Here is a 25132-nt window from a genome sequence, read left to right on the forward strand (position 1 = left end):
GCATCCGGCTGCTGACCACAGGGGCCGCTCTACGGGAGAGAGGCGGCAGCCGCCCAGACAGCACCCGGCCCGGCCCGCCGAGGTAGGTTAAGCGGCAGCTCCCACCACAGCGTGACAGACTTACTTCTTTTTATTCCTATTTTTCTTTTTCCTCGGAGGAAAGCAAATAAGGATTGTCCCGGGCTCACACAAGTTTGTGGCGGGCCCTATCAATCGAGGGCCGAAGGGCCCGGCCTCTGACCACCGCCACCGGACACTCCCCCGAGCCTCCGCCCCAGTCTCTCCGCCGTCGGCCTGCCCGCAGCCGTCTCCTCACGGCCACGTCCGGCCGGGCTCCCACCGCCCCCGCAGCCGGCCCGGTCACCCGCTCGCCCGGGCCTCCCGTTAGCGGCGGCGCACGGACGGCCCCGCCCCGCCCCGCCCCGCCCGGGCCGCGCTCCCAGGCCCCACCCTCACGCCCTCCGGCGTCCGCCGGGTCGGCCCTGTCCAGGCCCTCCGCTCCGGCTCGCCCCACCCCCTCCGGCCCCACCCCACCCGCCAAGGGCCTGCCTCAGGCAAGTGCCGGGACACGTGCGGCCCGCCCTCCCCCACGCCGCTCTTCCCGGTGGCCTCGGGGAGACCCAGGGAGTCCGCGCTCACGCGAGGAGCACGCACGCGCAGTCCGCACCTCTCCGGATTCAGCGTCCTCCGCGCTCAGGTCGCCGGCCCAGGCTACGGCCCCGCCCCCAGGCTACGGCCCCGCCCCCAGGCCCGGCCCCGCCCCTCACGGCGGGACCCGCGCAAGCGCGCCTCCCCTGCCCCGCCCTTCCCCCGCCCCCGCCGGGCCCGCGGTCCCACGGCGCCAGGTTGCCCCCAGCCCCCTCCCGCCTTCCACCCTCTCCCGTCCCACCCTCTTGAGCTTTGTGCCCCGAGCTCCGAGCCGCTGGCTCCTCAGCCGCGCCTTGGGAGGAGCGAGCCGCTACAGGGGAGCTGCCACTCGGTGCTCCGGGCAGGGGCACAGGTAGGTGGCGGCAGCGGGCTGGGCCGGTCCGGGAGCCGGGCACTGCGAGTGGCGACGGGGGAGGGGCGTCGGGGGGCGGAGTGGGGGAGGGGAAGACTTGAGGGGGTGCGAATGGGGTGTGGGGTGGCAGAGGGACGTGAGGGTGGGGGACTAGGAGTGCGGGCGGTGGGTGTGAGGGCGGGGTCAGGGTGCAAGGGGCCGGTACGGGGCGAGAATTGGGGTGTGGGGCGAAGAGAAGGGCCGGGATTAGTTTCGCTGGACTCGGAGGAAAATGCGTAGGAGTTGAGGTGAGGATGGAGGGGGGCAGTGGGATTAGAGGGGTGTATGGAGGAAAGCAGGTAAGATTGGGAGGTGGGGGGAGAAGTTGGGGCCTTGGATTGGGAAGTTGGAGATGAGGCTGGTTCAGGGAGGGGATTGTGAACGTTGAGGGCAGAAGACAGTGAAGTGAAAGGATTGGAGAGACTGGAATTCTGGGGGCAGAGAAGCCCTGAGGGTGGGAGGAAGGGGGTTAGGGTGGGGTGGGGGTTAGGGTGGGGTGGGGTGGGGTGGGGTGACGAGGCGGAGACGCAAGAGGAGACAGATAGGGTTGGGTGTAGGATGGAGAGAGCCACATTTCAGAGCTGGTGTGGAAGGATCTGGGTTGGAAAGATGGGAGCTGGGCGTGGATGAAAGGAGGAGGTTAGGCTTTGGAGGTGGGAATTGGAATTTGGAGGAAGCTCTTAGGCTAGCAGGTTGAAAAAATTAAATGCCAAGATGGGAGCGAGATGGGAGAGATTGGAAAACAGGGAGCTGTGGGTGGTGTGACCTGGAATTTAGGAGAAGAAAGGGTATAGAAGAGAAAGGAGGTGGGACAATGCAAGGGAAAAAGTAATGGGAAGGGTTGAAAACAATCATGGTGGGGACAAAAAGAGAACAATGGTTGGTTATTGGTAGCATAAAGTTCATTTCTGTTCAAGTTTTTATGCTAGAAAAATCTCAAGAATACATTTTCAAGTAAGCCAGTGGTGTCTGTAGCCTTGGTGTGAAGGTCATGAGTTGACAGACATGTCCCTGGTGTATGGATGTGGTCTGGCTCTGTTCTACCTCGGCAGAGGTCACAAGGGAGGACCCATGGTAGCTCTGCCCTGCTTTTGTTCCCATCAGCGGGTCAGGCGACCACTGTTTCTTGTTGTTTTGGCTTCCCTTTTTATCTTCTAACAGGGTATCAAGTAGCAAACAAGTGGGTGAGATGAACTTTTTGACTTTTTTTTCTCATGTCTTTAAGATTGATGTCATATTTGTATTGAGTGACACCATCCTGCAGTGGGAAAAGCTTAAGCTTTATAATAAAGTTGTTGTTAGTTGCTGTCCAGTCAGTACCCACTTATGGTGACCGCATATGTACAGAGTAGTCTGTACCCACTTGTGGCCACCCCATGTGTACAGAGTAGAATTACTCCATGAGTGTTTTCAAGGTAGTGACTTTTGGGAAGAGGATGGCCTATTCCTTCTTCTGAGGTGCTGCTAGGTGGGCTCAACGCCCCAACGTTTCTGATAGTAGTAATCCAGCACGTAACCATTTGTACCACTGGGTAACCCTATTTGGAATGATGCAGCATTGACATTGAATTCTGGCTCTGTTACTAACTGGCACTGTGACCTCACCTTAAATAATTGTACTTCCTGAGTCTCTTCCTCTATTAAATGGCAATCCTATTTTTTAGCATTGTTGAAGATTACATGGAATTATTTTATGCACTACCTAGCTTGGTGCTTCACAACTGGTAAGTATTTAATATAGTTAGTTATCAGAACTTCTGAAACTGACTCTTGAACTTAGAGTAGCTAAGTAGATGGAAGAAATGATGAAGTAAAAATGCTGAACAAAAGATTTCAAAGAGCGGCCCAAGAAGGGAAAGTAAAAGATTATAATAAAATGTCCGAAGATCTGGAGTTAGGAAACCAAAAGGGAAGAGCATGGTTGGCTTTTCACGTTATGGGAGAACTACAGAAAAAATTCATGTCTTGAGTTGTAGTATTTAAGAATTCTATGAGCAAACCCCTGAATTATGCAGAAAGCATCAAAAGAAGGTCTACCAAAAAGAGTTGCTTGACAGACAACCATTTTAGCAGGTAGCATGATCAAGAACTGATGTACAGAAAGAAGAAATCCAAGTTGCACTCTTGAAGACATTAGTGAACAATAGGGGTTTTGATAGAATATCCATTGAAATGTTTCATCAGATAACAACACTGTAAACACTTAAATGTCTGTGTCTAAAAATTTAGATGATACTACCTGGCCAACTGGCTGAAATAGATCTGTATTTGTTTCTGTTACAAAGAAAGATGCTTCAACAGGATTCGAGAATGATGGAACAATATCACTAATATTACATGCAACTAGAATTTTGCTGAAGATAACTCAAAAACAGTTTCGGCAATACATCAACAGAAATTCAAGCCTGAAGCAATGCATAAGTAAATGTGGTGAAGAAAGTTAATGGTGCCCGGCTATCAAAAGATACAGCATCTGGGGCCTTAAAAGCCTGAAGATAAACAAGTGGCCATCCAGCTGAGAAGCAACAAAGCCCACATAGAAGCAGCACACCAACCTGTGTGATTACGAGGTGTCAATGGGATCAGATATCAGGCATCAAAGAACAAAAAAATCATATCACTGTGAATAAGGGTGTGCGCAGATTGGAGGCCCAAAGCCCATCTGTAGGTAGCTGGACATCCCCTTATAGAAAGGTCGAGGGGAGGAAATGAGCCAGTTAGGGTGCAGTAACGCAATGATGAAACATACAACTCTCCTCTAGTTCTTTAATGCTCTTCCCCCCCCACACCCCCTTCACTATCATGATCTCAATTCTACCTTACAAATCCGCCAGACTAGAGGATGCACACTGGTACAGATAAGAACTGGAAACACAGGGAATCCAGGACCTATAAACCCCTCAGGACCAATAATGAGAGTAGTGATACCAGGAGGATAAGGGGAAGGTGGGGTAGAAAGGGGAAACGATTACAGAGATCTACCTATAACCCCCTCCCTGGGAGGTGGACAACAGAAAAGTGGGTGAAGGGAGATGTTGGACAGTGTAAGACATGACAGAATAATAGTTTATAAATTATGAAGGGTTTATGAGAGAGAGGGTGGTGGGGAGGGAGGGGAAAAATGAGATGATACCAAGGGCTCAAGTAGAAAGCAAATGTTTGAGAATGATGATGGCAACAAATGTACAAATGTACTTGACACAATGGATGTAAGTATGGGTTGTGATAAGAGTTGTATGCGCCCCCAATAAAGTTATTTTTTTAAAAAAGAAAAATTGAAGCCTGGTTCAGAAGAGGATATGGCATGAGGGATATCATTGCTGATGTCAGGTAGATGTTGGCTGAAAAGAATACAAGAAAGATATATACTCATGTATAAGCCGAGTTTTTCACATTTTTAATGTAGTTTTTGTGGCTAAAATTAAGTGCTTCGACTGATACTCGGGTCAGCTTATAACTTGAATATACATGGTATTTATCTGTGTTTTAATGGCCTATCCAAAGGCATCCCACTTTGTGGATCACAACAAATTATGTAGATAACAATGAAGAATGGGAATTCCAGAAACTTGGTTGAACACATGTGGAACCTGTTTATAGACCAAAAGTTAGTCATTAAAACAGAATAAGGGGACACTGTGGCCTGCAATCAGGAAAGGTGTGTCTCAGGGTTGCAACCTTTAACCATACTTAGTTTGTGTGCTAAGCAAATAATCTTGAGAAGCTGGACTATATGAAGGATATTGTGGCAGAATTGGAAAAAGACTCATGCACAACCTTCAGTATGCAGATGACATACCTTGCTTGCTGAAAGACAATACACGAAGCACATAGGAATGAGGACAGTGGTCTTCAATGTGGATTACACCTTAACAAAACAAAAAATTTCAAAACTGGCCAATAAGCAACTTTATAAATACGGAAAAAGACTGAAGTTACCAAGGATTTCCTTTTACTTGGATTCATAGCCAACACTCATGGAAGCAGCAGTTAATCAAATGTGTGCATTGGGCAAATCTGCAGACCTCTTTATGCCACTTTGAGAGCAAAGTGAGCCTGACTCAAGCTATGGTGTTTCCAATCATGCATGCAAATGCTGGGACATAAAGAAGTATTGATGCCTTTGAATTATGGAATTAATGCAGAATATTAACTATATACATCATGGGTTGCCAGAAGAAGGAGCACATTTATATGGGAAGACAGTCAGGATGCTCCTTAGAAACAAGGATCTTGAGACTGCATCTTTGGCTATTTTATCAAGACAGGCCAGTCCCTGGAGAAAGGACATCATGCTTGGAAACGTAGAGGATTCTCAAGAAGATGATGACCCTCAATGGGATTTATTAATACATTGGCTGCAAGAATGGGCTCAAAGTAGCAACGACTGAATAAGGCACAGGGCCTGGCAGTGTGTGTTTCTTTTGTACATAGAGTCACTGGTTCAGAAAGACTTGGTGGCACCTAACAACATCACACCATCATTATCTTCATAATCATTACTATAACTTATCCTTAGGGGATTATGAACATATGCGCCATCTTTATTTTCAAATTAAATAGACTCAACTCACAGTGTTAATCCTGTGGCCCTCCCTTCCCATCACTTGACTGGGATAGTCATGCTTTGGTACACTAGATTAAGAAATTTTGTTTTTCTGTTGACTCATGCTAGGAGATGAGAGAACAGAGACTAATACAGGAAAGTTGTATCTTGATAAAATGACGTGATTCGTGGTAACTGACTCATTTGTGGTAACCAAATACTACTTGTAATATTTTTCTGTGTTGGTGTATGGCTTATGAAACTGCCTCTTTGGAAGGGGGTGGCAGACCGACAAACTGCCTCTATTAGTCTGTTGATCCCAATGTGCAATATAGCCAGTGCAGTAACAAGGACCCTGTTACTCATGTAGATACTTGTTTTCATTTGCCAGTTTGTGTGAAATTTTTACCTTACTACAGAATAGTCTGTCTCCATTTATGTAGATCATCCTGTACAGGAGCCAGGGGTGCTAGAAACCAAGGACAAGATTTTGTATGGCGTTTGTAACCTTGAAGGGTTTTAAATTTTTTTTTTTTAGATCATTTCATACTATCTCACAAACCATCGAGAAACTCCATAGAGCAGTGGTTCTCACCTTCCTCAGGCGGCGACCCTTTAATACAGCTCCTCATGTGGTGGTGACCCCCCAACCACAACGTTATTTTCACTGCTCCACAGGAGCGATTCAGTGAGGCATCTTCTCAGCAGCAGGCACTGAACATTAGCAAGAGAAGAGTATGGGTTACAAGAGCTGCTCTTGTGACAGGTTGGAGCGTATGACTCCCCACCCCCAGGACCAGTAGCACTAACTCCCATCATCTGCCTTGCCACCTGCAGAGGGGTCTGGCAAGTGGGGGAAGGAGCCTGCAGCTGTTGCTTGGAAGAGGAGCTGGCACCTAGCAACAGTATCAGGCCCTGCAGCTCGGAGCTCTGGGTCTGCCCCTTTGAAGTCTCACCCCTCCTTGCAGTTCAGTTTAGCTTTGCACTGTTGAATGCTGTACTCAGTACTGGGCACCATACTCGACTGGGAAGGAAAGGGGAATCCAGCCAGCGCCTTGCCTTCAAAGCTCTGGAAACTCTAACAGATTAACAGACTAAGGAGCATATGGAAAGAGACACTAGGTATGTAGGGAGAACCAGGCCAGCATGGAGTGGGGCAGGGGTTAATAAAGGTTTTCCAGGACAGGGATAATGATTGAGCCCAGTTAAGGATGAGTAGGAATTGGATAGGTCAGCCAGGCTGGGAACAGCATTTTAACCAAAGGGAGCTGACTGGGCAAACGCCAGCCGGGCAAAAGCGTGTGTCAGCTCACCTGGGTGCATTAGGGCAGGATCAGTGAGTGGGCATCAAGGGTTGAGCAGGAAAAGGGTAAAGCTGCAGGACTAGGCAGGGCCCTGTTGTTGTGTCTCCTGGTGTACCTTAACACCCATTGCTGTTCAAGGGAGAGACATGGGTGCTGCTGATCCCCATCAGGAGTGTAGTTTGATCGTCAGAGCTTCGGCATTTTTCTCACTGACGTAATTGTTTGCTGACGTTAGAAAGTAACATCTAAGCCACATCCTGGTGCTGCAGGTGGAGCAGGAGAAGCTGAGATTGATAAAAGCCCAAAGTCTTTGAGGAGCAGTATCAGGTTTTTTATCTGGATTTAAAGTTTTCCCTCCCCCCCCTTTAAATTGTGGAAATGGTAATCAGGTCCCTTAATTTTATTTAGCATAGCAAGTTCTTGCATAGTTAGGATCATAGTATTTATTCCTAATAGAGCAGTGGTTCTCAACTTTCCTAATGCTGCGACCCTTTAGCACAGTTCTCATGTTGTGGTGACCCCTGCCCCCACCATAAAATTATTTTCGTTGCTACTTCATAACTGTAACTTTGCTACTGGTATCAATCGGGTGACCCCTGTGAAAGGATCATTCGACCCCTAAAGGGGTCGCCACCCACAGGTTGAGAACCACTGTAATAGAGCTTGGGCACAAAATGTTACCCACTGGTTGCAGAAAAGATCCAGTCCTTTTTTTTTTTTTTTCATGTTTGCATCACCTCAAAAGTGTCTTTAATTATCTGCTTTAATAAAGATAATGCATCCAGTAGCTTTTCTTTAGCTCTTGTGATAAAGATCCAAAAAAATCCAGAAAGTACAGGCATTCCCTAGTTTACAAACTGTGACTTTTGGACAGCTCCTACGAGTCCTTTAATGTTACCAACATTTGCTCTCACTTTGAAATGATTGAGCCAATCCCTACTTGCAACTTCATCACAAAGCCCTCCACTTGCTGCAGGTGCAGCTTTTAAACCAGTGGACAAGCTTTGAGTCTTTTTTTTTGCACCTAAACCCATTGCCTCACTGCCGAGTCCACCTAGGTAAGTAAGACACTGTAGAACTCCATAGAATTTTCAAGGCTACGGATCTGTAGGGTACCAGCCAGACTCATCTTTCTCCTGGGGAGAGTTTGAACCCCCAACCTTGTGGCTAGCAGCCCAATACTTAACCCACTGTGCCACCGGGGCTCTTTTCTTGCACTAACTTAACCCCCTTCCACGGAGTTGCTTCCTACTTACAGCAACCCTATAGAGGATTTCAGACTAGGTCTTTACAGGAGCAAACAGCCTCATCTTTCTCTCAGAGAGCAGCTGGTGGGTTAGAACTGCCAGACCCTGGGCTTGCACTGAAGTAAGGCTAAATCAGAACTGTCAGTACCTGTTTCGACTTACTTATAAATTCTTCAGACCCAGCTAGGAATGGGTCTCATTCATGCCTCAGGGTCTGCTTGTCCACTCTAGGGACTGCTGTTCTAGGACAGTTGGGGGACAGATCACTGTGTTAGAGAGCTGTACACATGGCCCTTACTCTCGAGCCCTAACCAGAGGCGAGGCAGGCCCAGACACCATAACAAAACAGTGACCCAGGTGGCAAAGGTGCTTCGTGAGCAATTAAGTGACTGACATCTAGTCTGTTTTGTACATAAGTCTGTTTTAAAAAGGAATGGAGAATCTATATATGCTTTTTGCAACTTCTAAATTAGTAAAAAATTCTACAGTTTTAATGGCTGCAGTAACATCCCTGCTATGTCTGTGGTACAAATCGTTTACTAACATGCCTATTATTGGGACATGTGGGTCGTTTCCCATTTCAGTAAATAGAAACTGCGCCTTGACTTTTCTCGAGGATGAGTCTTTGCCTCCATCTGAAGTGAGAAGTGAGATTTGAGCAGGGGGTTGAAAGATGGATATGTTTTCTTGGGTGGCACAAAGTGGAACCTACTGAGCAGTAGCATTGAAGAAAGCCCTGCTGCTCTGCTTCTGTGAAGACCCCCCAGGAACCCCTCAATCCCCACATTTGATTCTGACTGGAAACAACCATACATAGGGTCTCTAAGATGACATCTTTATGGGAGCAGGCCGCCACATCTCCCCCCCAGCGTGCTGGTGAGCTTGATCTGCAGACTTTGGTTGGCAGCCCAGTGACCAACCCACAGGGCCAGGAGCCAACAAAACCCTTCGGAACTGTTCTGCTCTGAAGCACATGGGGGTCACTGTGCGCTGGCATCAGTTTGATGGCAACAGGATTTTTGGTTTGAAAGATGGCTAGGCATTCACCAGATGGACAAAGCAAGTGGGTGGGGGCCAGGAAAAGGGCACTCCAGGTAGAGGCAACCTCCAATGCCAAAGTTCATGGGTGACTAATGCGCTCCACTTTAAACCAAGTCAACCACAGACCCTGCCTGGATGCCTCAGAAAGCTCTGGGCACAGCAAGATGAAGTTACATTTTACTAATGGCATTTTAATTGTGTTTTTTCCCCCTGTGCCTTGCTTTCACAGTCATAACCAAGGCAATGTCTTACTACCTCAATTCTGAAAACCACCTGGATCCAGGGCCTATCTACGTGCGGGAAAATGGGCAGCTGCACATGGTCAATCTGGCCCTGGACGGTGTCAGGAGTGGCCTGCAGAAGCCAAGGCCCAGACCTTTCAGACTGTTTCCCAAAGGCTTTTCTGTGGAGCTCTGCATGAACAGGGAAGATGATACGGCACAGAAAGAGAAGACTGATCATTTCATCTTCACATATACCCGAGAGGGGAATCTTCGGTACTCCGCCAAATCCCTCTTCAGCCTCGTCCTGGGCTTCATCTCTGACAATGTTGATCACATCGATTCCCTCATTGGCTTCCCTGAGCAGATTGCTGAAAAGCTATTTTCTGCTGCCGAAGCCAGGCAGAAATTCACAGAGCCAGGTGCGGGGCTGAGGGCTTTACAGAAATTCACCGAGGCCTACGGAAGTCTGGTGCTCTGCTCTCTGTGTTTGCGAAACAGGTGGGTGTTGTAAGTAGGATGTTGAATATTTCATTGGGTATATTGATTCTGTCAGGCTCGGGGGCTGAGTGGGCTTACAGGCTTTCTTCATCAAATAGCTGTTTAATTTGAGGCATGTTCAAACATGGAATGGTCTTGGTACATTTTTTTTTAAAAAAGCATGGCAGGCTACTTTGAGAAAAGTGAGCATCTTTTACTTGACCAAACAGCCGTATTTTGAGAACATTTTGCAATAATAAGTTGATCCCTACAGCTTCTCCATTCGGTAGGAAATTCTCTGCTCCTAACTTCTTGGTAAGAAAGTAGGAAAGACTCACTGATCTGCTAAGTATCTCTTGGTGTGCCTTAGGAACTGGACTGTCAGAACCCAGAGATCTTGGCTCGGTTTCAGTTTTTAAACCACCAGATAATGAGCATTAGATAAAAGGCAATCGTAAAATAATGAATATTTACAGTTTTCCTATCCCAAAGTTTGGGAAATTTCAGATAAGGTTCCAATACCCAAGGTTTGTGTTGTAACACAAAGCAGATGTTTTCTCTTGTGGCTTTCCTTGACTCATACACTTTTTTTTAAAAGAATTTTATTCCAGTGTTTAAAAAGTAAGGCATTAGAGTATTGTAACAAAAATGTTAATGGCAAGCCATTCAAACACAAACACAACATGATATCCAGGGAAGCAGAAACCTCCCTACCCATCTCATCTCCCGTCTGCTTTCCCCAGAGGCAACTAGCTCTGGAACGGTTACAAGAAAACGGACTCTAGGGCTGTTCTGTGCAGAGACAGGCTTGCGTCACCCCTCCTTCCTACCCCATGACCACACACTTTGTACGTGATTATATACTTTGCTTTCTTTACATAATTTTGAAATTCTATATCATCAATACCTGTAGAACTTTGTTGTTTTTTAAGTGGCTGTATGGTGTGTCATTCTCTGAAATGTTTTGTGATTAGGAATACTTACTATTAATAAGATGCATAATCAATATGACCATTAAAACAGACTAAGTAAAAACATGGTAAAAGAGAAGTCAGACCAGAAACTGTTGAGCTAAGGATGGTTAGCTCATACACTTCAAATAAAGAAAAAGCAGCAGTCTGTATTTAACCAGTTGATACAGTTCAGGGTTTCACCCTGTGCCAAGCAGTGTACTGTAGAATGAGTAGGCCCGTGCAAGAAAGCAGAGAACCATGGCCCTTCTGAGGCTCTCCCGCTTCCCTGAGAGCTGCCGCCACGTGGAGCGGGAAAGCCTGCCTTTGCCTCGGTGAGAGAAACGGTGCAGGGTTTCACTGCATCTCCGACATCATGACAGTTCATGCCTTCGTCTTAATCCTTTATTCAAATTACTCGTAGTCATTGTGGAAAACTGGGGGAAAAGAAAACTAGTGTTCCGACATACACCTTGTTTTAAAATGATTTTATTTTATAAAAGTAATACATGCTATTAGAAGTCCAGAAAATGAATATAAAAGCATTCGTCATCCTGCCGTTGCACGGTATAATCATTTTCAAACTTGTATTTCACACATTTGGAAATATAGTCTTTAAAACTCTTTGTTCTGTTTGTTTCCCTCTCACCGCCTTGATAGCTTAAGCATTTCCCATGTGACTGAAAATACTACATCAGCACCGTTTGTAGTCAGTGGAAATTGGCCTGTGGTGCCATTGGTCAGGTTGTGAAGAGAATAACATTTTCATTCATGCTGGATGAGCACATGGACTTGTGTCGCATTCTGGAAAGCAATTCGGAGATACGTATTAAGATCTTTTAAAACATCCATCCCCCTGTCCCGCCCAAACAACACCCATACCGTTTATTTAACCCATTCAGTCTGCATTTCATCTTCACTTCTGGTGTGGTACTCTGGAAGGGGAGCAATACTTTTAAGAAGGGCTTCCAAAAGTTCACGAAAAGAAAACCATTATCTTTTCGTTCCATTTTCCCATGAGCTCTTTTGAAACTCTTCAATGTATAGATGTGTTCTTTGTAGCGCGACTTGTAATAGTGAAAATCTGAGACTATGTAATTGTCCAACAAGTGAGGATTGGTTGAGCAAAGTGTAATATACCTGTATGGTGAAGTGTATTAAGATAACATTCAGATTATTTTAAATGATGTGGCAAAGTGATTATGAAAAATAATTTTAATTATATATACTACATGATACCATTTTTTTAAAAAAGTATTGAAATACAGAGGTAAATATACCTAGGAGCTTCAAAAGTGTGGAACATGAAATTCAAAGACAATGAAATTTTTCCATGAACTTTCTGAAGCGTCTTACGTAAAGAAAAAAAGGGACCAAAATGTACCCGCTATCTAAATCAGTGGTTCTCAACCTTCTTAATGCGCAACCCTTTATTACAGCTCCTCATGTTGTGGTGACCCCCCAACCAGAAAATCATTTTCGTTACTCCTTCATCACTGTAATTTCACGACCACAGGTTGAGAACCGCTGATCTAGATGGGGTTCATGGAAGTTGTGCTTCATTTTCTCTCTCAACGTCTTAAACTCTGTACCCTTCGCGTATAGGCATTACTTTTAGAATCAGAAAATGTAAGAGACATTTTTAGCCATCTTTGGACTCACACCGCAACAATTCTAAATCTTGTGGTCTTACTGCAAGGTAGCAGGGGAGACTGTGGCTTGCCTTCCATCTCCTTTTGAACCCCCCCAAGAAGAGAGGGTAGGAAATGGGGGGTTGGACTTGCCATTGGAGACTGATCCTGCAGCAACCAAAAGTCTCCATAGCCCAAAGGCTTCTGGTCAAAGGGAAACAGCTCAAGCCCAAAGCTTGAGCAAATCATTGGAAACAAGGTCATTGGTAGGTGCAGGCACTTCTCGGGGTTAGTCCACAAAGCTGCCTGTGCCCAAAGGAGCCAGTGTCTGTGCTGTGGGGTCCTGGCTTTCCAAAACTCTTCTTCTCTCCTGTGGGAATCCTGGCGAGTTTTAATCCCACTAGTGGTCTTAGAAAGGCAGTATGTTTTCCTTAAAAAGTATCGCCCTGTGTAACTGAAGTAGTAGTAACAGCCATGATTTCATGAGGGCCTGTAAGAGTCTGTATTATTTAAATATGGTTTCTGATTTTCTTCGTTCTTCTCAAAAGAAGCGTCACCGATTCCACTTTTGAGGCTCAGAGAGGTCAAGTAAATTCCTTACAGTCACAAGTAAGAAGGGCTGTTGGAATCTAGACTCTGATACTAATGTCCTCGCTTCTGCTTCCCTGAGACACTGGTCTGCTTTCATGAGGGAAATCTCGGAGACCAGTGCAAGCAGACAAGCTTCAATTGTCCTGGATTAGCATCGCCTTGCTTGTTGGGCTCTCAGCCTTGATTTTTGTAATGTTCCTTAATCACATTACACACTCTTCGGTCCTTTGCAGATAACCCTTGTTTCAGAACGCTAAAACTATTTAGGCTACTTGATCAAAGGAGATGTGTATTTTCTTTTCTATGATTGCCAGTAATCCCCCAAATCCCCATTAACCCACTTCAACCTTGTGATTGGAAATGGAATGCAGCAACTTTATTTGTAGTGCAATTAAAAATCATCTTAGTAAAGGCTCATTTGTGTGCCCAGCTGAGCCCGGTGGCCAGGCTGTCTAGGTTCGGCGGTTAAAATGGGGTCTCAGTGCCCAAGCCACCTGTACCTATCAGCCAGGTTGTCTGTTTGAGTACGACTTATTTTAGTTAGAAGAAAAGAGATCAGAATCCCCTTTTCTCTGACTAGTCTGCCCTGTTTTTAGTCATTTTCATCCTGCTGATGGCAGAGACTTGTGAATATTTTAAGCATAACCCTGGTTGAGGGCAGAGGGAGGGCGAGTTGGAAAGGAGGAGCCGATTACAAGGATCTACATGTGACCGCCTCCCTGGGGGACGGACAACAGAAAAGTGGGTGAAGGGAGATATCGGAAGATATGATGACAAAATCATAATTTATAAATCATAATTTATAAATTATTGGTTCATCAGGGAGGGGAGAACAGGGAGGGAGGGGGCTTGGGTGGAGAGCGGATGTTTTGAGAATGATGAGGGCAATGGAGGTACAGATGTGCTTTACACAATTGGTGTATGTATGGATGGTGATAAGAGTTGTATGAGCCCCTAATAAAGCAATTAAAAAAAAAAGTATCACTCTGGCAAACCACCTTGCTGAGGAAGCTCCTAGACATCCAAGAGGAAAGTGAATTGACAATGTGTTCAGGCCACATGTCAGCTTTTCCTCTTAGGTTCCTCTCCTGTTTCCTGTCACACCTAAGCCCTTTTTGTTTGTTTGTTTTTTCAAATCACTGACTCATCTGAAAGAAATGAATGAAATAAAAAGCAGGGCGATGCCCAGGCCTGGGCTGTGGAATGCCTTTTTGATCTCCTTTGCCTCTCCAGAGGCCTCCCTGATAGCCCTGATGACAGTTTGGCAAGTCACTTCCATGTAATTAAGTTGCTGGAGCTCACAGGTTTGCCTTCACCGTCCAGATTAAAGGTAGTCCTCTAGCTGCTGCACGCAGTGTGGAGTGAAGCTGGCAGGTTAACAAGCACAGTGAGAGGGCAGGCATTCAGGCTGTGCTACTCTCAGGTGGAACCCGTTCCTGGGTAGTGAGCGATGAAGTCCGCTTATTACACAGTACTTTGGCCTGTTGACTGCTGGCGCCAAACCACAATTGGCAGTGTTTTTAAGAAAAGTAAAGTGATTGATTGCGCTGCACACTCCCCCAGGTACCTGGTGATTTCAGAAAAACTTGAGGAAATAAAGTCTTTCCGGGAGCTGACCTGCCTGGACCTTTCCTGTTGCAAGCTTGGAGATGAACATGAGCTTCTGGAGCATCTCACCAATGAGGCCCTGTCCAGGTATTGCTGTGCCGTCCTTCGTCGGGGATGTTCCAAAGGGGGGATCATCTTTGGTCCATGCAGTATAAACTGGGTAATTGGTGGGAAAAGCCCTTCTTTTCTTTCTTAAGAAACTTGATTTTTACACTTAGTACTTGAGCTTATCTGCCTTGGAAAATGATTTTGTTAATCATCCTGTTCCAGTTTATTCTAGCAATAGACCAGAAGTTATAGCTTCCACAACCATCATCATTTTCTGTTTCATCGGTGCATTATAAATTGTAAAGAAATCAGTTACTAGAGACCGCCAAGGAAGTCCTTTACAAGAGCTCTCATTTCAGGACGTGGCCAATTTGTCCCGCTGCACGGAGCCCTGCTGATTTCAGCTTTCTCAGTGCCACCAGCAGAGAGCGGGCACAGGGAGTCCTTGGTGGCTTCCTCACACCCACAAGGGGTAACAGCCTTGCACACCTGGGTCTGGCCTGTCACCAGGGCCTGCCTCTGACAATGACACCTACACTCTTCCCTCTACAAAGGTACTTTTGTGTGAGCTTGGCAGCCAAGCTCCCGTGTCCCGTGTGAGAGCCAGCACATGAGCACACCCCATAAAGGTTAGCTGGGCAGCCTGGGTTATAACCAGTAAGGCTGCTTTATAAACCAATCGGAAGCTTCCATTCGCAAAGCTGACTAAAGTGCCTAAGTTTGCTGTGCAGAGGGAACTCTGTAGGGATTCCTTAGCAGGCTGTCCTGCCATGTTTAGGCTGGTGCTTGATTTTCAGAGGCCTTGTTGATACTGTGCTTCAAGTGCTGGACGGCTAGCCCAAAGGTCAGCACTTTGAATTTACTGACCACTTTGCAGAAGAAAGGAGGTGTCAGTTGTCCTCTAATCCTGTGAAGGCAGTTCTCTGTCCGATAGAGTTCACTGTGAGTTGGGATTGGCACTTTAGTCTGGAGTTTGGTTTTTTGGGTTTGAATGTAACTTTTATGTTAAGCAAGACATGTTTACTCCCATAATGGAAGTCTCCTATGTCCCTCATTTGACCATACCCTGTTAGTGCCCCCTGCCACTGGAGATTAGTACTACATGACACCTGCTAAACACTTAGTAACTGAAATAGCACCAAAAAATCTTTTTAAGTACATGAAATTGTAGGGAATGACGAGAGTTTTATTTTCGGTGAAGTTTTTGAAAGCCTATTTCGTACCTAGACTTTCTCAAACTCTTACGTAACATTCTCGGACTTTGTTTCTCCAGTGTAACTCAGCTTCACCTGAAGGACAATTGTCTGTCCGACGCCGGGGTGCGGAAGATGACGGCACCAGTTCGAGTGATGAAAAGAGGCCTTGAAAATCTGACACTGTTAGACTTATCTTGTAAGTTTCACTGGCCATTATAAAAGATGACTGACTGTTGGAATGGACTTAGACGTTATCCAGTTTCCTCCCTTCCTTTAGAGAAAATAGGGAGAAAGACGGGCTTTCTGTTCCCGGAAAGAGTTAGTCTCCGCAAATCACAGGGGCCATTCTACGCTGTCCTATAGGGTGCAATGAATTAGAATTGACTGGGTGGCAGTAGGTTTGGATTTTGGCTTTTAGAGAAGATAAGATTGAGGGAAAGTAATGTTGTTAGGGGCAGAGCAGAACTGACGCCATGGGCTGTTGGCATCTGGTCCTGTTCCTTACTGGCACACTTAGCCCTTTGGGATAGGAAAGCCTACAACTTCATCCTGGTCACTCAGTTGTAGCATCAAATTCATTGCATATGTAACAGGCATTTAACTTTTTTGTGTGTCTCTAATCAGCAGTCTCTTAACAGTCTTTTTTTTAATCATTTTATTGGGGGCTCTTACAGCTCTTATAACAATGTACACATTAATTGTATCAAGCAGATTTGTACATATGTTGCGATAATTTCAAAACAGTTTCTACTTGGGCCCTTGGTATCAGCTCCTCCCTCCTCAACCCCCATCATTCTTTTTTATCATTATTTGCCTGACAAAAATGTAGATAAATGAAGACAAATAATGGGTGCATAAGCAAAAGTGAAGAAAGCTGATGGTGCCTGGCATTCAAAAGGTATAGCGTCTGGGATCTTAAAGGCTTGAAGGTAAACAAGCAGCCATCTAGCTCAGAAGCAACAAAGCCCACATGGAAGAAGCACACCAACCTGTGTGATCACAGGTGTCAAAGGGATCAGGCATCAAAGAACAAAAAATCAAATCATGAATGAGTGGGGGTGCAGATTGGGGACCCAAAACCCATTTGTAGGCAACTGGACATCCCCTTAGATTGGCTGCGGGGAGGAGATGAGCCAGTCGGGGTGCAGGGTAGTAACAATAAAACATACAACTTTCCTCTAGTTCCTAAATGCTTTCCTCCCACTGCCATCCCAATTCTGCCTTACAAATCTGGCTAGACCAGAGGATGTACACTGGTACAGATAGGAACTGGTAACACAGGGAATCCAGGACAGATAATCCCTTTAGGACCAGTGGTGAGAGAGGCGATACCGGGAGGGTGCATGGGATGGAAAGGGGGAACTGATTACAAGGATCTACATATAACCTCCTCCTTGGGGGATGGACAACAGAAAAGTAGGTGAAGGGAGGCATCGGACAGTGTAAGATATGACAAAATAATTTACAAATTACCAAGGGTTCATGAGGTGGGGGGAGTGGGGAGGGAGGGGGAAAAGTGAGCTGATAACCAAGGGCTCAAGTAAAAAGCAAATAAATGTTTCGAGAATGATGGTAACAAATGTACAATTGTTCTTGACACAGTGGATATATGTACGGATTGTGATAAGAGTTGTATGAGCCCCCAATAAAATGATTAAAAATTTAAATAAAAACAAATTTTTAGAAATCTGGACAAATTCACAATGGCGATTAAGTCCTCAGAATCAGCTAGATAGTGGCTCCAGTGGAGAAAGTTGATAAGAGACGGTTGATGATCAAACTGAACACCCAATGACTGGTGGATGCCAGAGCGTTGAAAGATGAGAACTTTGAGGTGGGAAGACTCCTTTGCTACCTTTTAACTGGAGCTGTTTGCCTTTGCACAAATTAACCTCTCTGAGCCTTGTGCTGGCCTCTGACATGAAAACGGTAATGTTTTCCTTAGCTTGCAGGGAAATGTATTCATTAAAAAATACTTTTTGAGCATCTGCTGTGTGTCGGGCTATGTGCTTCTAACCTCCAGCGTTCAGTGCTCCCTCGAGTACTTTGATGTGAGAAGGTCATGAAAGATTCTGAGAAGGGAAAGCAAGTTTAGGAAGTGTAGTAATCACTAAGTACCCTTGAACATTTTTCAATTAAATAAAAGCTTTTGTTTTGGAGGCAAAATGGCGATGCACAAAATCTGAACAGTTTAATGTAGTCTGTTGTGATATAATTCCAAATCAGGAGCTACTTTATTTGGGATAGTTTCAGGATAACTACCTGGTTTGTTTCTGTTTTGATCCGCCTCCAAGTCCATTGGAGTACAAAGTGTTACCTCGTGCGGCGCCTGCTCCTTTTAAGTCACTCTGAAAATGTTTTGGATTGTAGTTGCCTAGACACGTCTGGGTGTCCCATTCCCCTTTCAGCAAGAGGTGCGCTCTGACCGGATGATAACTCTGTTTTGACACCCAGGCAACCCTGAGATCACAGATGCAGGCATCGGATACCTCTTTTCTTTCAGAAAACTGAACTGCTTAGATATCTCGGGGACAGGGCTCAAGGTAAGCCTTTTGGTTCCTTCTTTTCGTTGACAGAGATGATGTATGATTCACCGAGCATCCGGTTCACGACTTGCTCTTTTGCTTCTGTACTGGGAATATGAGTACAAAGGCTATGGTGGTGCTGTGGGGCAGGCGCTGGTTGGGGTGTCAGCCCCCCCACTCTCCCGAAGGAGAGAGACGAGTCTGTTGCTCCTGTGAAAACGTCCCGCCTCAGAAACCCTGTCGGAATCTACATGATGGCAGTGGGTTTGCTTCTGTTTTGTTTTTTAATCAGCATTTAGAAAGGGCTAGTGTTTATGGTGATGTTTATTTCTTAGCAGAAGTTAGTGAGCATTAACCAAATGCATATTGTGTTTTTGTTCTCTCTCTCTCTCACACAAGGACGTCAACACCATCAAACACAAGATCCAGACCCATATAGGCCTCGTTCACTCCAAAGTGCCTTTGAAGGAGTTTGACCATAGCAACTGCAAGACAGAGGGCTGGGCTGATCAGGTATTGTAGACTTTCTCCCCTCTGCTCACTGTGGGTTTTCATTTCCCAGTGCTTCGAACACCATGATCCCTCTTGGTAGCTCTTGGCTGAGTTGTCATATATTCATATCAAATTAGAGGCACTAGTGGGCTGTAACTTGGCCCAGCTATTTAAGGAGTTAGTGTTGATGTCTCCCCTTAAATTGTGCTTCATTTCCTCTGAGCCTGAAGGGAAATGCCATCTTACAAGGGACTCAGAAAATTCAGTACATTCTGGCTTGCTCTCCAGAATGCACTGTGACCCGACTTCACAAGGACAGACTCTCTTGCAGTATGAGTAGACTGGAAAGAGCGTAACCTCTAGGGTCATGCTGATAGTGGTTCAGAGCCAGCCCTTTCTTGTCTTTTGGGCACACGTCTTACTCTGTGGAACATTGTGAGGAAATGGCTCTTTATCCTCTCCTTGAGTCTTTCCACTTTTTACTTTGTGGCTGAATTTTACCCCAACTCCCTGTCTTCTGGATGATCCTCCTCAGTTCCCTAAAGCACAGGCAGAAGTGGGAGTCAGAACGGAACCAAGTCATGCGTCCAGAAGATACCTGCAGGCCTATGGCTGGGGCCCTTCTCCTTCAGACACGCCACGGTTAACCACTGATTCCATTGTTTCCTGACCCCTCCTTGGCTCCCAGCCACACTACACAATGGTGGGCTGGACTGACTGCCTAGTGTGCCATCCCTTCTCTGTAGGTGAGGAGGAGGAGGAAGGGGGCTGCTCAGTGCCCGTTTCAGTAGCACTTTCAGGCTGGTCTAGAGCAGTGTTCCCCAGAGTTGGAGATAGCCACCCCTGGGGCGCTGCCACAGTCCAGGGGCTGCCAAAGCAGACCTTTATCCTGGGTGATGGGCTAGAGTACAGCAATACTTAGGGGGTGGGGACGGGGTAGGGTGTTGTGATTGTTTTCTTTTGGTTTTGTATTTTTGGAGCAAGGAAGTCTTAGGTCAACTATGTTTGGGCACCTATGGTCTAGAGCATACCTGCAAACTAATTACCACAGGGCATGGTCAGACCAAAGTTCGTAGTCTTAGAGAAGTAGAGTTGGGCAGGTAGAGAAGGTCAGAGAAAAGAAAGCTTGATGTGAGCTTGGTGGCAGTTGCTGTGATGGAAGGAGTGTCGAGTAGTCTGTAAAATAAGAGAGACCTGGGTTTGGGTTGTTGGCTTGACGTCCCGATCTTGTGACTTGAGGCATCTGTGAGTTTGTGAAGTGTGGAAACCGGGTCTCTCGTAGGACTTGGTGGGGAGTAAGTAAAGCACCAGGCTGCCCAGTCGGAAGAGAAACGGATTGGCCCTGCCACAGCGGCGTCCGTCCCTCAGCGAGGCCTCTAGCACCTGGCAGAGTGCTGCCTCTGTCTCTTGTGGTTCGCTTATTGAAATGGCTTCAGGCTTTCCTCCATTTGCCTTCTGCCCTCATTCTCAGCTGATAACCCAGAAAAAGAGGCTGCCTCGCAGAGAGGAGCCTGCGGAGCCGCTAACTGCAAAGGCCATGGTGTGAACTGGCAGCCGCTCAATGGGAGAGGGACGGGCATCTGCTCCCATGATGATTCACAGTCTCAGAAACCAAAGGGCAGTTCTAGGCTGTTCTTGGAGGGTTGGCATGAGTTGTAGTCGAGTGGATGGCGGTTAGTTTGGGATAACAGGGACCCCTTTGCTTTCCTACCGGCCTCAACATTTCTCCAGTCTTCACCTCCTCCTGTCAGTGGGGACACACGTGCCACCTGTGCTCGCGTAGTCAGCCCCTGTGGCCTCGTCTCAGCCTCTTCCATCGCGTCTGCTTTCTCCCTGTGTGCGAACCTGCTCGAGCTGCTCATCTCCACGCGCCTCCGCCCTGCACCCTCACCCTCCTCACGGCCTCCCCTGCTCCACTGGCAGGACATTTGTGAAGGTGGCCACATCCAGAGGCTTCTTTCCTTCCTTCACCCAAGCATTCCGCAGTCCTAGATGGAAACACGCATACCTGAACGCTGCTCCTCTGGCCTCTCCTCTGGCTGCTCTCTCCCCGTACATAAACGCACACACATACACCACCACGCCCCCTCGCCGCCTCTGTCAATTCGGTTCAATTCGTAGCGACTGAACTGTTCTCAGAGCCTTTGCTGCCCTGCAGAGGCAATTCCACTCCTCTCTCAGTTCCTCCGCCCAAGTCTCCATTTGGTTCCTCAAATTATGTTTTCCTGGGAGCAGATTTCTCCTCTTCTTCACCACCCCAGGTTTTCTTAGTTCTTTGACTGAGGAAACTGTTTGCCCTGTTAGCCACGCCATCATCAGGTCCTAAGATTTTCCCCCATCTTCGCATTCTCTTAGACCGGCCCTCATTTCCCTAGGCAGGGAAGTGGCCTGACGAGGAGGACAGCAGAGACCAATTGTTCATTGCTCTGCGTGTGTCACATGCCTGCACAGCCTTTCATGTCTGTGATCTCACTTAGGCCTCACTACAGCCTTCTGACATATGTACTATGGTTACTCCCTGTGTTACAGATGAAAAACATCACTTACAAGGGTCCCCCGACTAGTCAGTCGTGAAACTCACTCCAGAGTGATACTCTGAAGCTCTTCATTGCCCTGCCCCTGGGTTGTGAATATGTTTTTCCTGATTTCCTTTATTATTCATTACATCACGTGCCATCTCTTTTGGTACTCATGGAATATCCGAAAGGATCGTTTTTCTTAAAAGACCTGTCCCACATCATGTTCAGTTGGGCCACATCCGATGGCCTATGGCCCTGTCACTTTGCGACACCCACTGCTACTACTATTACTGTGTTATGTTAAAGGTGGTTAGTGTGTCTGGAAGTGTTTCTGTAACTTTATATGCTAATAAGGATCCACTGGGATGAGCATTTGAGGTTAAGATACTAGTTCTGACTTAATGTATAAATTCCACTAAGGAAAGACTCAGGGATGGACCTTGTTCATAATCCAAGGCTGTGCGTAATGAAGGGCCTTAAAAAAAGTATTGGAATGAAGGCTAACAGAAATTTTCCAGGAGCTTTTTGAAGCCCCCTTGCATTTCTTAATATGGTGTTTACACAGACTCCTATTTCAGAGAACACACTCGGGTCATTGAGCAGTGCGTGACAGTATATAGATACCGTTTAGTATCCATAAAATGCATGTCTAGCACTTTTTAAGAAGTGGGAGAGAATACGGAAAGGCGGGTATTGATTTTAATTTTAATACTTAGTTAAGGGTGATATATAGTTTATTTCTAGTTTGGAATAATGATTAAAATAGAAAACATGCTTCACCTTCATTGATTTTTCTGAGTCATGAGAAAACATGTCTCCGGTGTGGTTGCATGCTGACTTGACACCTGCACTTGACCCGAAAGTCCAGACGGGACTGACTTGTGTTGTCCCTGGTCATCTGAAGTTAGATCTACCACAGGAGCTTGTGTTGAAGGGGGGCAGTCGGTAGTACAAGGAAGGCTGGAGCTGAGACGCTTGAAGCGGGTGTGGAATCAAATCTCCAAATATCTTTCAGATCGTTCTGCAGTGGGAGCGCCTGACTGCGGAAGCTGGGAAGCCGCCAGAAGCCTCGGAGCCTCGGAGGGCAGCTCAGCGCTTCTGTGAGACAGACCCCCCCTTTCCTTGGGCTCCTTTCCTTTAGGGTCCTGGCACCCTAAAGCAGTTAGCCTGCCTGCACTCAATAGGGAAAAATATTGTTAGTATTGATTTACCAGAGTTTGTTAAAGTATTCTGCTAGGGTTACAGTCCATACACGCATGGCTTTGTTCCACGCATAACATGCGCAGACATGCCTGATCTCAGGAGACGGCTGCAGGTGAGCTCTCTCAGCAAGCCCCTTGTCTTAGTCTTGCTGGGGTGCCTTAAACAAAAGTCCAGTTGAAACAGTGGTTTCCCAGGGGATCTGCTGCTAAATTCCAGGCCAGAGTGGTTAGCCTAGAAGGTTCTCCCACGGGGATCATATGAAACCCTTTCTCCAAGGACAGGGCTATCAGGGGGACTAGATTAGGAAGAAGTGGTCAGACCACTGAAATGCTGCGTTGGTGGGGAAGGCCAGGAACGTTGCACCGAGGGGTTTCCCAGCACGACTGCACCTGCTCATTCTTTAGGAGCCTGGGGCTGTCCTGTGAGCTTTTTGTTGGGAACCGTGCTCTGTCCACCCTTCAGCTTGATCTTGCCTGGTCAGACTGACTTTTTGTTCCTTGAGCACAGAGGATGTTGCTGAAAAAGAGCCCCATTGGAACCCCTCCAGGAAGCCCAAACTGCTGCTTTGATGTGGTGAAAGTCAGAAGCACTGACCTTGGGGGGAAGGGCCTGAGCGATGAAGCTGAGCCCTGCAGCAGGGTGTAGACCTAGGTGGACGATGTTAAGAAGCAATTGCTTCAAGTGTTGGGACTTTTGTTTCATCAAGGTTTCTGGGGTGTTTTTCTAGCAAGGCTTTTGACTTGACTGCTGATTTGTGATTTCCCACGGCTTGTTCTCCCTCAGCCTCAGCGTAGCTTAGCAAGCACATTCACTCTTTCTGAGCTCCAGCACTAGGAAACCCACTTTGAACATGGATTTACTTTTGTATACCCCACCTGGTTTCACAAAAGATTTGTGATGGCACAAAACTGGGTAGAGTCCTGAAACTTAGGAAGGAATTAATTGACAGGAGTGCCATGAGGAGAAACCAGATTAAAACAAGAATCTGGGGCACACCACAAAATACAGTGTGGTATCACTTGCTACAATGGAACCATAGGTTGGCTTCAAGGACAGTCAAATCCAGATTTTGATGATAATAGCTAACCTGGTGGTATCAAGATTATACCCCGGGCTGCTAACTGCAAGGGCAGCCGTTTGGAATCGCCAACCACTTCTCGGGAGGAGAACAGGCTTTCTACTCCTGTAAAGAGTTTCAGTCTCGGAAACTAGGGGCAGGTCTGCTTTGTCTGTAGCAGTGGTTCTCAACCTTCCTAATGTCGCGACCCTTTCATACCTCATGTACTGTTAGGAATTGGGCGACCCCTGTGAAAGCACCATTCCACCCTCAGAGACCGCTGGTCTCTAGGGTCACTGTGAGTCAGAATCTACTCGACACCAGTCACTTAGTTTTAGAACACTTAATTTGCTTTCACTGGATACCAAGCACCATGCGGAGCAGCTTTTGTGCGTTTTCTCGTCGGTCTTGAAATCATCCGTATGGAGTCAGCTTGTATCCCTGCAGAGTGAGAAAAGCCTGCTTTACCCTGTAAGTGAAGTGGCACAGCTGGGTTGGCCTCTAAGCCGCTCGGCCTCCAGTAGGAATACTAGCCGATTCCGCCTGTGCTGCAGCACTTTCCCCTGTTCCTCTCCAGAGCACTCGCGGTGAAGTTCAGGAACCCAGGCAGCTCCCTGCGGGCCTTTGTCATCTGCCCAGACTTGTTCAGCTCTATCTTGCCACCACGGCTCACTGAGAACCCTTACTCTGTCCCTCTTTCAGACAGCAGACGCACTCGGACAGAAACGCCAGTGCAGTGCCCCCTGGCAGACACCCACACGAACTCTTCTGAGAAACTCCAGTTCTACAGAGAGAACGCCCCAGACTGCCAGGGGCCATTGTTGAAACGGGAGACCGCCTTGTGCCCGGAGTCAAAGACGAGCAAGAAGAGAGCCTTTGAGGATCCAGAGCAGGAACAGAGTCACTCCTCACAGCCTGCAAAGCAGAAGTGCGTGTGTCTGGCTGTGGAAGACTGGGACTTGCTGAATTCCTATTGAGTGGCAGATACAAGTTGACACCCCTCACCCCCACCCCCGTGCCCACCCCAGCTCTAATGTATGAGGAAAGGGGACTGCTGATGTGTACTTTGGGGTTCAGTTGACCTATGACATTAGCATAGCAAGCAGATATTTCTACTTTTGTGATGGGGAGGGCACTGCTATGGAAGTAAGTCATAATTTCTAATGTATATTTTCAATACATAGTAATTTTTTCAAATAAATGTTTTTGCTGTCCTTATGTTCTGCTTGTGGATTACAGACTGGAGCCTCAGCGTCAAGGGCTAGCACTTCCGTGTAGGATGGAAGACCACGAGAGCTAACAAGAACACCTGTCATGATTTGGTGCTGCAGGTGGTTCCTGACTGACTGACTCTGAGCCACACTCAGAACCCTCTCTTGTTTGGGGCTCTCCGTTGTTGTACATGTCAGCATCGGAGCCTGGTGCAGCGCACAC

General features: G+C 46.8%; 2 protein-coding genes across 4 annotated transcripts in view; one reads left to right on the forward strand and one right to left on the reverse strand.

The window, feature by feature from the left end:
- IFT25 (intraflagellar transport 25) overlaps window positions 1-725 on the reverse strand; it is a 50490-nt gene extending 49765 nt beyond the window's left edge. For 2 of the 3 annotated variants that reach the window (XM_075556489.1, XM_075556505.1), the window contains exon 1: window positions 125-395. The gene's annotated coding sequence lies outside the window, so the exon portion shown is untranslated. Of the gene's footprint in view, window positions 1-124; window positions 396-667 lie in introns of those variants that run through there. The other variant, XM_075556496.1, reaches the window with a different exon arrangement.
- Window positions 726-819: 94 nt separating this feature from the next.
- On the forward strand, window positions 820-24916 carry LRRC42 (leucine rich repeat containing 42). Its single transcript, XM_075556477.1, has 8 exons — window positions 820-1000; window positions 9407-9899; window positions 14614-14745; window positions 15980-16098; window positions 18357-18445; window positions 18827-18940; window positions 22454-22538; window positions 24401-24916. The coding sequence occupies exons 2-8, from the start codon at window positions 9421-9423 to the stop codon at window positions 24673-24675; spliced, it is 1293 nt and encodes a 430-aa protein (XP_075412592.1). The 5' UTR covers window positions 820-1000; window positions 9407-9420; the 3' UTR covers window positions 24676-24916.
- The last annotated feature ends 216 nt before the right edge of the window (window positions 24917-25132 follow it).

This window comes from Tenrec ecaudatus, chromosome 1 (genome assembly GCF_050624435.1).
Source record: "Tenrec ecaudatus isolate mTenEca1 chromosome 1, mTenEca1.hap1, whole genome shotgun sequence".
Taxonomy (NCBI): domain Eukaryota; kingdom Metazoa; phylum Chordata; class Mammalia; order Afrosoricida; family Tenrecidae; genus Tenrec; species Tenrec ecaudatus.